The sequence below is a fragment of the Sinocyclocheilus rhinocerous genome, unplaced genomic scaffold, assembly GCF_001515625.1.
Source record: "Sinocyclocheilus rhinocerous isolate Xijiao unplaced genomic scaffold, SAMN03320098_v1.1 scaffold3946, whole genome shotgun sequence".
Classification (NCBI taxonomy): Eukaryota; Metazoa; Chordata; class Actinopteri; order Cypriniformes; family Cyprinidae; genus Sinocyclocheilus; species Sinocyclocheilus rhinocerous.
The window spans coordinates 59,074-73,336 of record NW_015642557.1 but is presented as its reverse complement, the minus strand read 5'-3'; the positions used below and the strand labels follow the sequence as shown (position 1 = coordinate 73,336).

General features: G+C 39.2%; 1 protein-coding gene across 1 annotated transcript in view; it reads left to right on the top strand.

The window, feature by feature from the left end:
• The window catches only part of LOC107756195 (ral GTPase-activating protein subunit alpha-2-like), a 43,004-nt gene extending 32,279 nt beyond the window's left edge, over positions 1–10,725 (top strand). The window contains exons 18-23 of the mRNA XM_016573225.1: positions 570–641; positions 2,573–2,696; positions 2,797–2,952; positions 9,539–9,697; positions 10,500–10,645; positions 10,722–10,725. Coding sequence (XP_016428711.1) covers positions 570–641; positions 2,573–2,696; positions 2,797–2,952; positions 9,539–9,697; positions 10,500–10,645; positions 10,722–10,725 — 661 coding nt within the window. The remainder of the gene's footprint in view (positions 1–569; positions 642–2,572; positions 2,697–2,796; positions 2,953–9,538; positions 9,698–10,499; positions 10,646–10,721) is intronic.
• Positions 10,726–14,263: the final 3,538 nt, after the last annotated feature.

Sequence of the window (14,263 nt, the reverse complement as noted above, 5' to 3'; positions counted from 1 at the left end):
TTTTTATGATTTTTGGATTACTTAAATTACTATGATAATGTTTGAGAGAGGAAGAGCTCTGACAGTTCAAACAATGGTTAAATAATATACTTTCCATAAATCTACTTTTATGGTGCCTTTTTGTTCTTTCTGAATGGAAAAGAGCAGCTTAGACATTCCACTAATGTTCTCTTTTATGTGATTTTGAGTAAGTGGTGAAAATGTTTGAGTATCTTTTTTTTTCTTGAGGGCCTCTTTGCATATCAGAATATATGAGCATGCCACAAAATGTGTGAATATAATTGCATGAGTTCTACATATTTTAGATTTGTTTGTTTATTTATTTATTTTTCTAGAATTGTAATTTTTAATCCCAAGCATTGTTATGATACTATGGGGTCACAGTGTTTACGGTTTTCAGAGTAAACCTGCAGACCTTTTTTTACTTTAGTTGAACTAGGATGGAAGAAAATATTTTAACATTGAAAAAATTATTACAAATTGAGTGATTTCGCCTGTGTCTCACCATTTATCTTTTGGAAAGTTATTCCTGGTTTTTATGACTGTTCCATTTCTTTTTCTCTTCGTAGAAAAAGCTTTCATCTTCTAAAGAAGAACTCCAAGCTCTTGAGAGAGCTGAAGAATTTGGACTCAAGTCAATGGTAAGGGTTTCTGCTCGTTTCTGATGTCCGTGCCTTAAAGTTCCATACAGATAATCACATACCAAGTAAATCAGCGACATGAAAACATAATCGTAACTTCCTGCCTAACTCCTCGGCACTTAACACTAAAAATCAGCAGCAAACAACAGCATGCATTTGGAGAGCTCAATCATGCAGCCTAATGCCAGTCTACAGAGAGTAGCTAAATCCTTTAAAAGCACTATTAAGGAGACATGTCTTAAGACCACTCTCAGATACTCCGCTCCTCACGGCCTAATCCTGCCCATGTCTGGCTGATCACAGCTCCACACTTTTCAGCCAACAGCGATCAATAGGCGCTCAGAGTGGCTAATTACAGAGGCTTATTAAAGAATACCCCCAGGATCGGGCCACCGTTACCCTCCGCATGCATAGCCGGCCCACTCATGGCAACCGCTGACTGAGCGTGCCAAACATCAGACTGCACGGGCATGACGCTACCTTAGCAACACTGCTCAAAGAGACACACACGGCTCACACATACACACTGCATACCTGGATTTGATTTATAGGAAATAGTTGCAAAAATAAATGTATTAAAGTGTGTTTTGGTCAAAAAACAATGTATGATTTGATGAGCATAACAGAGGTGGTGCCATATATAGGCTACCGGACATCCTATTACTTACCTACATGTTTTAAGGAAATCACAACTGTTCTTTAGAGAGAGAACTATTAGCTATGAGTTCAAATGAATTATGAATTATTAACTTGCCAAAAGCATCATATTTTCATCTGTTCCATATTTTGTGCTTAACTCTCGTACCACATGATGTCTTTTAACAAAAAGGGAAGAAAAATGTGACACCCAGGAATTAAGATCATTTAGACCCTTTTTACATTTCTCAGTTTGTATACACATTTTAGAGTTCAAAATATGAAGCAAATATATTTTATTTATATATGCAACCTTATGCTAAAAATATAAATAAAAAACTTTTCCTTTTATTTTAGCTAGTTGCCAAGGCAACATTTTCTGTTTGTTAAAAAAAAACACTATAAAAAAATCAGTATTTTTAAAACAAATCTTATAAAAATGATGAAAACACAAGACCATTGCTAACAATGTTAATTAAAAGAAAACAAAAATAAAAAAAATAATTCAATATATTAATAAAAATATATACTTATGTAGTATCTCAATAATATGTGACCCTGGAGCACAAAAGCAGTCTTAAGTCGCTGGGGTATATTTGTAGCAATAACCAAAAATACATTGTATGGGTCAAAATTATAAATTTTTCTTTTATGCCAAAATCATTAGGATATTAAGTAAAGATCATGTTCCATGAAGATATTTTGTAAATTTCCTACCATAAATATATTAAAACTTAATTTTTGATTAGTAATATGCATCTCTAAGAACTTCATTTGGACAACTTTAAAGACGATTTTCTCAGTATTTAGATTTTTTTGCACCCTCAGATTCCAGACTTTCAAATAGTTGTATCTCGGCCAAATATTGTCATATCCTAACAAACCATACATCAATGGAAATCTTATTCATTCAGCTTTCAGATGATGTACAAATCTCAATTTTGAAAAATTAACACTTATGACTGGTTTTGTGGTCCAGGGTCACATATACTAATAGAATTTCAATGATGCTAAAATAACACTGATCTAAACTCCATACCCCATAATGACAAAGCAAAACCAGATTTGTGAAAAATTTCCAAATTTATTAAAAAGACAAAACTGACCTATCACATTGTGTCAGTATTCAGACCCTTTGCTATGGTGTTTGAAATGTAGCTCAGATGCATCCCATTGCATCTTTGAGATGTTTCTACACTTTGATTACATATACAGACCACATCAAATATGGTGACACCTCAAATGTCGTGATGTTTTGCATGGTGTCGGTTCATCTTGTGTGTTTTTGTTTCCAGTCGAGAGACGCACAAGATTGCCATGTTCTACATTGGAGAAGGCCAGGAGGACAAATGCTCCATTCTGTCCAACACGGAGGGCAGTCAGGCGTATGAGGACTTTGTCTCTGGGCTGGGATGGGAGGTGAAATAACACATCAAATCCACTTAATGAGTCTGTAGTGCGCGGATGTCATGTCCTGGGACTATGTCAGAGCATCAGGAAGTTTCTCTCTCTCTTTCAGGTGAATCTGGCCACTCACTGTGGGTTTATGGGTGGTTTGCAGAGAAACGGCAGCACAGGAAGCACAGCACCATATTACGCTACCTCCAACGTTGAGGCCATCTTCCATGTGTCGACTCGCATGCCTTCTGACTCAGATGACTCCATCACAAAAAAGGTAGTTTCAAGCACCTCATTTCCTGCTTGACAAGAACCATACACATTACAAAAAACATTCTGGTTTTAGATGGGTGATTTACTGATTGAAACTGGTGGAATGTTGTCTTAAAAAGTAGCATTTATGAGCATAATTTTTAAAAGAAGTTTAACAAAATGCCACTGCTTTGTCAGGAGTACAGGCTTTCCAGTCACTTTACATTCAGAAAGGAAATGAGAAAGAAAAAAGGTCACGCTCTTCAGTTTTAAAATGACCTTATGTTAAACCCACCCTTTTAGTTACTGTTGTTATCACTATGAAGCTTTCTGCATAAAACCATTCTAAAACTAGAACTGCTGGGCACAAAAAACAGCACCAGCTCCCCGCTGTACAGTTGAGGCTGGAGTTTTACTGCACTCAAACAGCACTAACAATAACCTAGTTTCTTTTTGTTCATAATACAATCCATCCACTAACCTCACGACATCTAGTGATGGCATCTTAAATGCACGTTTTCCCACTCGTACTAATTGGCACATACAATTTTGCTAAAATAAACCTTTGTCTCACTACATCATTAAATACATAAAATGATTAAGATCAAGAGTTAAATCAATAAATACAACGAATAGGACGGATAAAACCAAACACAAAATACAAAACAACAAATACATCTGCAAAAACATTTCCATAAATAGCTAAAAATGAACATTCCCCTTTAGGTTGGCGCTTCCTTTAAAGGCCACACCCACTCGGATAAAACAGGAAATAGAACAGTGAACCTCACATATGTTATAAACGAAAATCCACATGAACAGTAAGAACACGATAAAATACAGTCTCTCTGTCACACGTGTGTATTAAAAGGTTTTTAAAATTTTAAAGAAAAGTCATTCAAAAAATTAAAAAATGTTGTGTTTGTCATTGAAACTTTTTATTTCAACATTGCATGAACAAAAAAAAAAAACTGAGCTTTAATTTGAGTAAGTCAGAGCCAATTAAATGTGTGGTTTCTGACATGTTGTTTTTGTTTTTTTTCTTAAAACCAAAATTTTATGAGAATACTGTGACATAAATGTTTGCTTACCCCTAAAAACACTGTTATTCGGTTTAAAATGGTGATTTAATGACTGCAGTTGGTCGTACAGATTTGACAGCAGGTGAGTGACACGCGTGACTTTTGGACCGTGCTCCTGATTGCACGGCTCTGTCAGACCACTGAGAGCTGTGAGACCGTGTCGTCAGCGAGGGAGCCGAGCATGTGCAGGTTTAGTAACAGCTCTCGCTCTCTGGACTCCTGTGCGCGCTGTGACCGGGGCCCCGATCAGCACATTAACTCACACCACAAGGGCCAAAGGCCTGCCGGATACCAGCAGGGCCCTGCTATCGAATTCCGCCCGTGTCGGCGGGACGGCGATCGACACGCGTTAGCAGGTTAACGCTGGCAAAATGAGCCGGTAGGAACCTGCTTAGTTTGAGCGCTCAATCCGATCATGCACAGGCCTGCAGAGAGAAAAATTCATCAGGCTCCCGGACGTTAAAGCCTCTCACTGTCAGAGCTCATATTAGCCCATCTCAGCCACACTCCACTTCCTCCGTTCGGCATGGGAAGTGAGCGTGTGTGCCGCGAGCTGTGCTCAGTTCATTTTGGCCATCAGGCCTCGTAATTGCAGCGCTCCCGCTCTGGCAGCGAGAGAGGGCGACTGTTGGGCGGCACGTGTGAGGGGAGGGGTGAAAGGGCTATTTTATCAGCCACAGGCAGACAGGAAGTAACTCCTCTAATTTACAAATGCAACGTTCAGAGGTAGCGAGAGAAAGGAGGGGTGAAGAGCTGACAGCAAGGAAAACAGAAGGAGAAAAAGAGAAGAATTCTTGAATCCAATTGAGTGCTGGGGGGCAGAATGAAGCAGAGCAGCTGGCTGGGCTAGTAATGCAGTTACTGGGAGGGTGTTGCCATGCGAGGCCACGGTGTCAGGAGGCAGCCGGTCATCCATACACACACACATACAGACAAACACACTCTTTTGTTGCAGAGTGAGGGATGCTGCTTCTTTACAAGGCAGCATTTAAGCTTCAGGGCATCTCTTGCTCTGCTCGGTGTCTGTGTGTTTACAGTCTGCATCTGTATGGTATGCTCTACACACTTAAATATGGTTCTTTTAAGAACTGCTCACTGAAAGGTTCTTTGGGATCCCAAAATGGTTCTTCTATGGAATCGCCGTGAAAGCCCCCTTTTGGAACCTTTATTTTTAAGAGTGTACTCACATGTGGCCACTAATGGAATGATGCTGCAAAGCATGTGGTTCAAGAAAAGGTATACTGTCATTTTGGTGGATGCTAAAATGGGTGAAAAATCCCAAAGCCTTTCATTGGTGGAAGAACCTGAGCCATATCTGGAGACCAGCACATGAGAAGGGCTTTGAGATGGACTCTATTGGCTTGTGTGGGAAGAATCCATCATCCACCCAGGGGCCGGTTGCATAAACTGCTTAGACTAGTCTTAAAGGGGTCATATGATGCTGCTAAAAAGAACATTATTTTGTGTATTTGGTGTAATGAAATGTGTTTATGCGGTTTAAGGTTCAAAAAACACATTATTTTCCACATACTGTACATTATTGTTTCTCCTCTATGCCCCGCCTTTCTGAAACGCGTCGATTTTTACAAAACTAATCGGTCTGAAAAGCGAGGTGTGCTCTGATTGACCAGCTATCCAGTGCGTTGTGATTGGACGAATACCTCAAGCGTGTGACGGAAATGTTACACCCCTTACCATACTGTGATGCCCTGTCCGGCCGGAGCGACAAGTCGTGTCCTCTTTTGGAAGGCCAAACAAAGTAGTTTCGCTTTCACAACGAAACGCACAGCGTCACACACGGCGGGCTAGAGTGCGCGGCGGCCGGCGGGCTTGAGAACGGTGCGGCCGGCAGATTCAACGAAGGAGCGTCCGGAGGGCCGAAGCACACAGCGTCTTCACGACATGGCTGCAGTGTCAACAATACTACAGCGAGAATAAAAGTTACGTCTTCTTTCTTTGCGTGAACATTTGGGCGGTGTTATGCAAATCTTCCCAGATAGTGACGTAGGTATGTGGGGGTGTGTTAGAACGAGCCGTTTTAGGTAGGCGTGGTTGACTTTTAACTTTTATAAAGAATATGTCTTTGGATTTGAGACTTTAGTCTTTGCAACTTTACAGATCTTCTTATGCACCAAGAGCTTGTAACACTCCAAAGAGAAAGGAACAATTGAAATCGCATCATATGACCCCTTTAAAAAGTTAGTCATCTAATTAGTTTATTTCAAGACTTGTCACGATTTTTTTAAGTCAGTTACAAAAAGGTTGGCCCAGTTTGAATTAGAAAAGTAAGACTGATTACTCTTGGCTAACTGCTAGTTGGTCAAATTAGTTCTTAAGACACATGCTGCGTCCCAATTCGCATACTATCTCTCCTAAATAGTATTCAGAATTAGAATTAGTATGTCCCAAATCGTAGTATGTTGAAATGAGTATTCCAAAGGTACCCGGATGGTTTACTGCTTCCGGTAGAAATTCGAAGTGCAGATTCGTGCACACTCCAACGGCTAATATTGGCCACAACACATTGCACGGTGGGCGAGGATTCGATTAGAACTACAAACACGCATGAAAAGTGTTTAAAAAAAAACTACAAACATGGCGGATATGCGAGACCGACAGACAGGTAGAGAAAGGGGTTTGAGTGATAAATAATCAATATATAACCTGTTGAAAAAAATATTTATTTAATGTTATCCGCATTATATTTCATCTGCAGCAACACTGTGAACTTTATAATGATACGTTTGGTCATTAACTTTTAAATGAATCATTATGCAAACAAATAAGCAGAGTTCTCGGCATGATTGATCCGCAACTGGCAGATCAACGTGCCTCTTCATTTCTCTCCCAATACGGTAGGAAATTAAATTAAACTAAATATGGATCATGTTAACTGTGACAAGATGATTGACAGTGCAGTTTAAATGGTGACAGGATGTATGTAACTAACTAAGCAGCGTCCGTTAAAGACGCAGTTATGACGAAGTAGTATGTCCCAAAGCTTGCCTAATATTCTGCTACATACTCAAAAGTATGTACTTTTTCTTCACAAAAAGAGTACATACTTTTAGGGCATAGTATAAGTAGGCGAATTGGGATTCAGCAACAGTGTTAACATAGAGGCTATGTTTATGCAACTGGCCCCAGAATACCCTACCAACAGTGTTGGGAAGGTTACTTTGGAAATGTAATAGGTTACAGATTACAAGTTACCCAACTTAAAATGTAATAAGTAGTGTAACTTTTCAAGGGACATGCCCCAAAATGAGTCGCTGTGAACAGAGCAAGGTAAAAGGGTGTGGTTTTACACGCCCACTGAAGAATTTGATTACAATTACTTTTATTTTGTAATTAAATTACGTAATTCTGTTAAATGTAACTAGTTACTCCCCAACACTGCCTACCAACCTCATGGAGCATCTTAGCTATGCATAGCAACGCCCTGGCAACCACCCACAACACCTTCACAGGCACTCTACTTAAGCCTATTCTAAAGTTCAGGTTTCTTAGAGGTCTGCGGTCTTTAACATCTGCTCCCTTTCATTGAGAATGGCATCTGGCGTATGTGTACAATGTGTTGTGTATTTCCTCTCTCCGCCCAACCTGCTTACATGCCGCCAATTCTTCTGCTGGCTCTCCAAATGGATCGGTATGTGCCGACCCAATCAGCTTGTTGTGGATTTGTTTAATTTTAGGCAATTAGCATAATTAAGGGCTTATGGGGAAATGTGGTAATTGCATTTTTGGTGAAGGGGACATGTTTTGATAATGGCTCATTAGGCATGGGTGCATCGGCAGATGTTTAACGACCCATTGAGAGGTGCTCGCTTAAGGCCGCACCGTCGGAGCGACATGCTTCCAAGACTCCTCTTTTTTTATTACAGAGGTCACTTTAATTTCTCACCGTTTTGGTAATAGTCCACTTAATTTTTGTTAATTATTTGGTATGACGTCTTTATGGTCTGTCTGTGCTGCTTCTGTTTTGTTTAGTCTTTGACAGTAAATGATGCTGTGAGCACCACAAAGAACCAGTTGTGTGTTGTATGAAAAATATTTTTTTTCTCTTTGTGTTTACATTACTAGGCTTGGATTAGGTGATATAAGCAAACATTTCTATCACGCTATTCTCAGATGGCTTGCTAAGAATAGATTCTCTAGTATACACTCATTTCAAATCAATTAAATGAAATAAATAGAAAAGGTCACATTTTTGTAGATTTATTCAGTCAAATACATTTGACTTTTTTTGACAAATACATAAATTTGAATTTTTTTATCCATTTAATTTTCTTCTCTTCAGTTTATTATTAAAAAGATTGGAATGTCCATTTGCATACCTGCAAACTCGTCACCTTTCGGGAAAAATTCTGTTTTGACATTGAAATAGGCCGTTCACATGATTCGTGACACACAAAAATCCTTGGATTTGCACAAATGGCTTTATATGAATGAATCTCTGAAGGGAACTGACTGTTTTATAGCATTTTCTGTTAATCTTACCTCAATATAATACCTAAAAGTAGTGTTTATAAGTGCAGTGTTGTTTCAAAACCACATTGCTACCAAAACAATGTGTAGTTCAATTCAAACATCAGAATTTTGCAAAGACAAGTAGGAACCAGTCATTACACCAATTAGGTTAATTCATTTTTATTTATTTTTTTGATTTGTTTGTTTTGGCCATTAAATGTTGATGATTAACTGTTTGATATTTGGACATTTCAAGATTATTGCAAGATCATTAGCATTAACAGAAGTCATCGTTCCGCCTTTCAGCTCCAGAATGCTCTCTGCTGTCTAGATATCTGAATCAGAACTGACTCATACCGGTCGAGTACTAGAAACAGTTTCTACAGCTTATTGTTTCAGCATCTCCGCCTGAATATAAAAGCCTTTACAGGATTGACAGCTAGTAGTAGCACCTCTCTGAACCCACTGCTCTGATATACAGTTTTCCTCGTGTACAACATTAAGCTAATTATTGCTACCGGTGCTTCAACATTTAAATTACATATTAATCAGACTCTCAGCACCCATGTAGTTCATGTTCCTACGGTCCCAAAAAATAGCTTCCGAAAAATGCATTTCCTACAAATGTATATATACTTTTATGTAAAATGAAAATCTGTCCAATTTTCTGGCTAAAGTCAATTTGTTTAAATGATTGAAACATAATGAACCCAGTTTCTGTAGCTCATTTGACTTCAGATGGAAAATACCCAAAATAATTTCAGTTGTTATGTACTAAAATAAATGTACAGTCTTTCTGGAATTATTGTTGATCACTAGGATCGTGCATGTTTGTGAGATTGAGTCATATTTATTGATGCCCACGGTACTTTTACGTTGTCTTTCTAAGAATTTGTTTTTCATTTGTTATTCAGTACATATGCACTGTGAAAATGATTATCTGTGATTGTTTTTTTTCCCTGACGTGCAGCCCTCATGATGTTTCTGACTAATGTTGACAGTATTTTGTTGGTTTGCGTGTCAGATTTATTAATGTGTTTTGCCTCTGGTTGGTCATAGCTTCGTCACTTGGGAAACGATGAAGTGCACATCGTGTGGTCGGAGCACACGCGGGATTACAGACGAGGAATCATTCCCACCGACTTCGGAGATGTCCTCATCATTATCTACCCAATAAAAAACCACATGTTCTTTGTTCAGATCATGAAAAAAACCCAGGTACGTCCCTCGTCATGAAGACAATGACATTACGTTACATTAAAAACCACAACCATCCACCATAACTCACCAGATTTTCATATATTACGTGAAATGCCTCTCCCGAGGCGTCTCAAGATCTTCATCAGGATGTGCGATGTTTCGCTGATTGTCAGGAGATGTAGATTGTGGCTGGAAGTGCTGTATGGTATCTCTTCCTGTCTGTTCTCTGAAAGCACTAATGCTGGAAGTCCATTACTGCACTGTCGGCACGCCACTCTCATCGCGGTCAAGCTGCCTTTCATCTTCCTCCTCCTGCGTCTGCCACTAGATCCCCAGAGAAACCGAGCGTGCATCATTTGTAATTTCTCGCAAACACGTCACCTCTACGAGACTTGGCTGCTGTGTGTTGAGTGGCCTGGATGCTGTCAGATGTATGGCTCCTGCAACATGTCACCAGCTGCAATTAGTGAAATTCCCTCAGCTGTGTCACTGCTATCTGCTGTTCCACTCAAATAACTCTCATTTCATCCACTCGAGAAACGCAAGCCTTGGCAAATGGAAATGCTACATTATCCATCCACTAGATTCAGCTGTCCCACGTATTGATTTTTTTTTTTCCAGTCTGTTTGTGGCGTACATTTATCACATGCAACATCGGGTTGAGAGCTCATGTAAATCGATTTAACATTTAAAACTTAAAAAAAAAAAAAAAATCCCGTACACGTATCGCATGCAACATGGGGTTGAGAATTCATGTAAATTGATTTTGCATTTAAAACTTCAAACGATATTTCTTAATTATTTGCTCTGTCTCAACCAGGTTCCTTTCTTTGGGCCTCTGTTCGACGGGGCGATAGTGACTGGAACGCTGTTGCCGAGTCTGGTGCGGGCCACGTGCATCAATGCCAGCAGGGCTGTGAAGTCTCGACTGCCACTTTACCAGAGTTTGTATCCTTCACGTTTACGGTTGGTAACCAGTGAACTGAGAGATCACAGCGTTCCAATATCTGTATGTGATTTAGTGCTAACTTTCTGCTTTTAGGTAGAGCAGACTTTAATGGCGCTTTTCCACTGCGTCGGTACGGCCCAGTACGGCACGGCACGGCTCGGTTTGCGTTTCCACTGCAGTTTAGTACCGCTTTAGAGTTGGCAGGATTATTCACAAGTCGTTATAGTTGCGCCGCCTCTACTGCCGCGACTCCTAAAAAAACGTTTTCATTCCGCGTCGCCCCATCAAGCTCTCGCTGGATCCGCTCCTCTGCGATCAACGAGAGGAACGTCCGTACTTCCTCAACAGTGCAGAGTTTACACGTCACGTTTTGGTAACGGTACGGTTCACTTGGAACCCCAACCGAGGTGGTACTAAAAAAAGTACCAGGTACTGTACCCAGTGGAAAAACCATGCAGTGGAAAAGCGCCATAAGTGTGTCCCATTCCACTCTGTAGTTGCCTATGCCGTGAATCTTTATAGTGAACATGACTTCCACTTAACATTGGGACACTGATATCTCAGTGATATGCGATACGATTAATGAGGTTGTTTGTTAATATGTAGCTAGTGTGTATCGATACACTGCTTATAACACGGCACAAGCGATTCTTTTTTGCCATTGTGTGTTGTTCTTTGTTGTTACTGTTAAAAGTACAGCTTGTCCATTTCTGACAAAGACAGGGCGTCATTTTCCGGTAAGTAAATGGTGTACAGTATACTGGGAATTTTTAGGGAGCAGAAGATTCAATGCACTGGCCTTAGAAATGCATATTTTCTACTGAACCAGGGAGCAGAGAAACTATGCTACCGTCCATAGTTTCATACCGTCCATAGTGGGTCTGATTCAGTTTGTGGGTCTGATTCAGTTTGAGTGTAAGTGAGGAAAACGGTTGCCTGGCGACATAAATTTCACAGATTAGCGGTCAATTTTGACCAGTCAGGTATTCCTATAGCACTGTGTATTAAGTTTATTTAACACTTGTAGCGCTATGTGGAACACATCATAAGTAGATATTGCCACATCATGCCTGATTTTTAATTCTGCTCTCCTGTCTGCAGTGATATTGCGTCAGTGTGATCATTATTGTGAGTGGGGGTGTGTGTGACTGTTAATTGTCTCTGGTGAACAGGGTGTGAAGGCCATTAAGGATATTCTGTTTTCACAGCTTCCTGCAATGACTTGATCTGTCTCTATGAATAATTGATCTGCTTTTTGGGTTCTGCTTCTACTTTTAGGGAGCAGAAGATTCAATGCACTGGCCTTAGAAATGCATATTTTCTACTGAACCAGGGAGCAGAGAAACTATGCTACCGTCCATAGTTTCATACCGTCCATAGTGGGTCTGATTCAGTTTGTGGGTCTGATTCAGTTTGAGTGTAAGTGAGGAAAACGGTTGCCTGGCGACATAAATTTCACAGATTAGCGGTCAATTTTGACCAGTCAGGTATTCCTATAGCACTGTGTATTAAGTTTATTTAACACTTGTAGCGCTATGTGGAACACATCATAAGTAGATATTGCCACATCATGCCTGATTTTTAATTCTGCTCTCCTGTCTGCAGTGATATTGCGTCAGTGTGATCATTATTGTGAGTGGGGGTGTGTGTGACTGTTAATTGTCTCTGGTGAACAGGGTGTGAAGGCCATTAAGGATATTCTGTTTTCACAGCTTCCTGCAATGACTTGATCTGTCTCTATGAATAATTGATCTGCTTTTTGGGTGCTGCTTCTACACCACCGTCTCTTATCTGTCCGTCACAAGAACATCTGCTCGACAGTCACCTCTTACATTCACACAAAAGTGCATTCTCTGTGTGTGTGTTTCTCTCGCTCACTCGTTCTCTGTCTTTTTCTGCCTCTGTTTGTCTTTCCATTGTTCATCCCATCTCTTTGTCCAAGTTCACAACACAGGCCTGATTCCAAATCATTTGGTTGTTGTTGTTGTTGGTTTGAGGTTGTGACATATTAAGTTTGCCCCATGTCAGACAGTGGCCTGAACAGACGGTGCTCCTAAATTGAGCCACATACATAAGACAACAGTGATTAATTATGAGGGTAAAGAAACAGGGCAATTTTGTCAAGTCGGCACTAAATGAATATTCACCTTATCTATTTTTTAAATGCAATAATCGCATTAACGTTATTAAACCTATTGTCAGTAAACCATGCATATATATTTTTAATCAAAATGTTTCAATCTTCCGGTGAAATGACAGACTAGTGTTAATTTAGTATTAATTATTTAGTATAATTTTTTTTATTAATATTTTAATTTAGCTTTTATTTTTATTTTTTCAGTTTTCATTGTCGTTTAATTTTTTGAAATTTTCTTACGTGCTTTTGTCAATTTTATTGGTCTTTGTTTTTAGTATTTCTAAATAGTTAAAATTTTTTGTTTCAATTCTGGATTTATTTCAGTTCATAATTTTTGTATTTGAGCTTTTATTTCAGTTCGTTGCAAAGGCAACATTTCTCATTTAAATTTTTTTTAGCTAACGATAAAATTGAAACAGACGTCTATTGGCTCCTCCAATCATTTAGTTTGCTTAAACCCCTTCCCTTTCTTACAGTCGATTGCAAACTCGCATTCAGACCTGCCTCCCACATCTCAAAATCAAATCAACAATCGATGAGTAGAACCAACTCCCGCCAGGGCTCTAAAAAAAAAAAATCGAATTTCGAATATTCGTCGAATTTCAAATAAAAATCCACATTCGAATGCAAAAACGTTGCATTCGAATTTTAGGTGTGCATTAAGAAGGCAGCCTTATCAGTGGTGCACGAGATGCGATGACAATGTAAGTGTCGTTGCATTATAATGTTTTTGTTAGCCTATCCAGTTGAAGCCACTAGATGCGGCGCTGCTGCGTTGTTCATTAAAAATATTGCGGAAAAAGAGAACATCAATGCAGAGAAGATCTTGTTTACATCAAAACTGAAACCAAGCCATTCACACAGAACCCATATTTTGCGAATTTTGCACACATCTATCACCGTTGCACTCGCGTCTTGCACAAAAGAGCCACGTGTTTAGAAAGCCATGTAAAATTAATGCAAGTTTAACTTTGAAAAAAACATATCTCGAGACTTTATGGCGGGTTTTTTTTCCTCATCCCACTGCATCTCATGTTTTTAAATGAAAAATGTACTCTGTATGATTGGCTTTCCGCCCTTTGTATTAAACTATGCATACATACATGATGCTGTTTTGTTTATAGTTGTTTAAGCAACTTAATTATAATTGGTTTATAAACATTATTTTAAACATTATGCACTTTTTTTCACAGATAGTCATGTTATCTTATGCTTTGAATAAACATGCATTAGTAATATTTTGCTCGATGCGCCCTCTTTGTGGCCTCCGGAGAGAAGCCAAAAGCTTTTCTTCACCCTAACTGAAATTATGCATTTTAAATTTGAATATAATTCGAATTGTGATAATATTTAAGTACAAAATTCGAATTTAGTTTTTGAGCCATTTTGACAGCCCTAACTCCCGCCCTGCATGTTCTCTTACTCTTATGTGCATACAATACAAAATGAAAAATCTGTCGCTACTTCCATTTCATCATGCACTTCAGCATTATTGTGT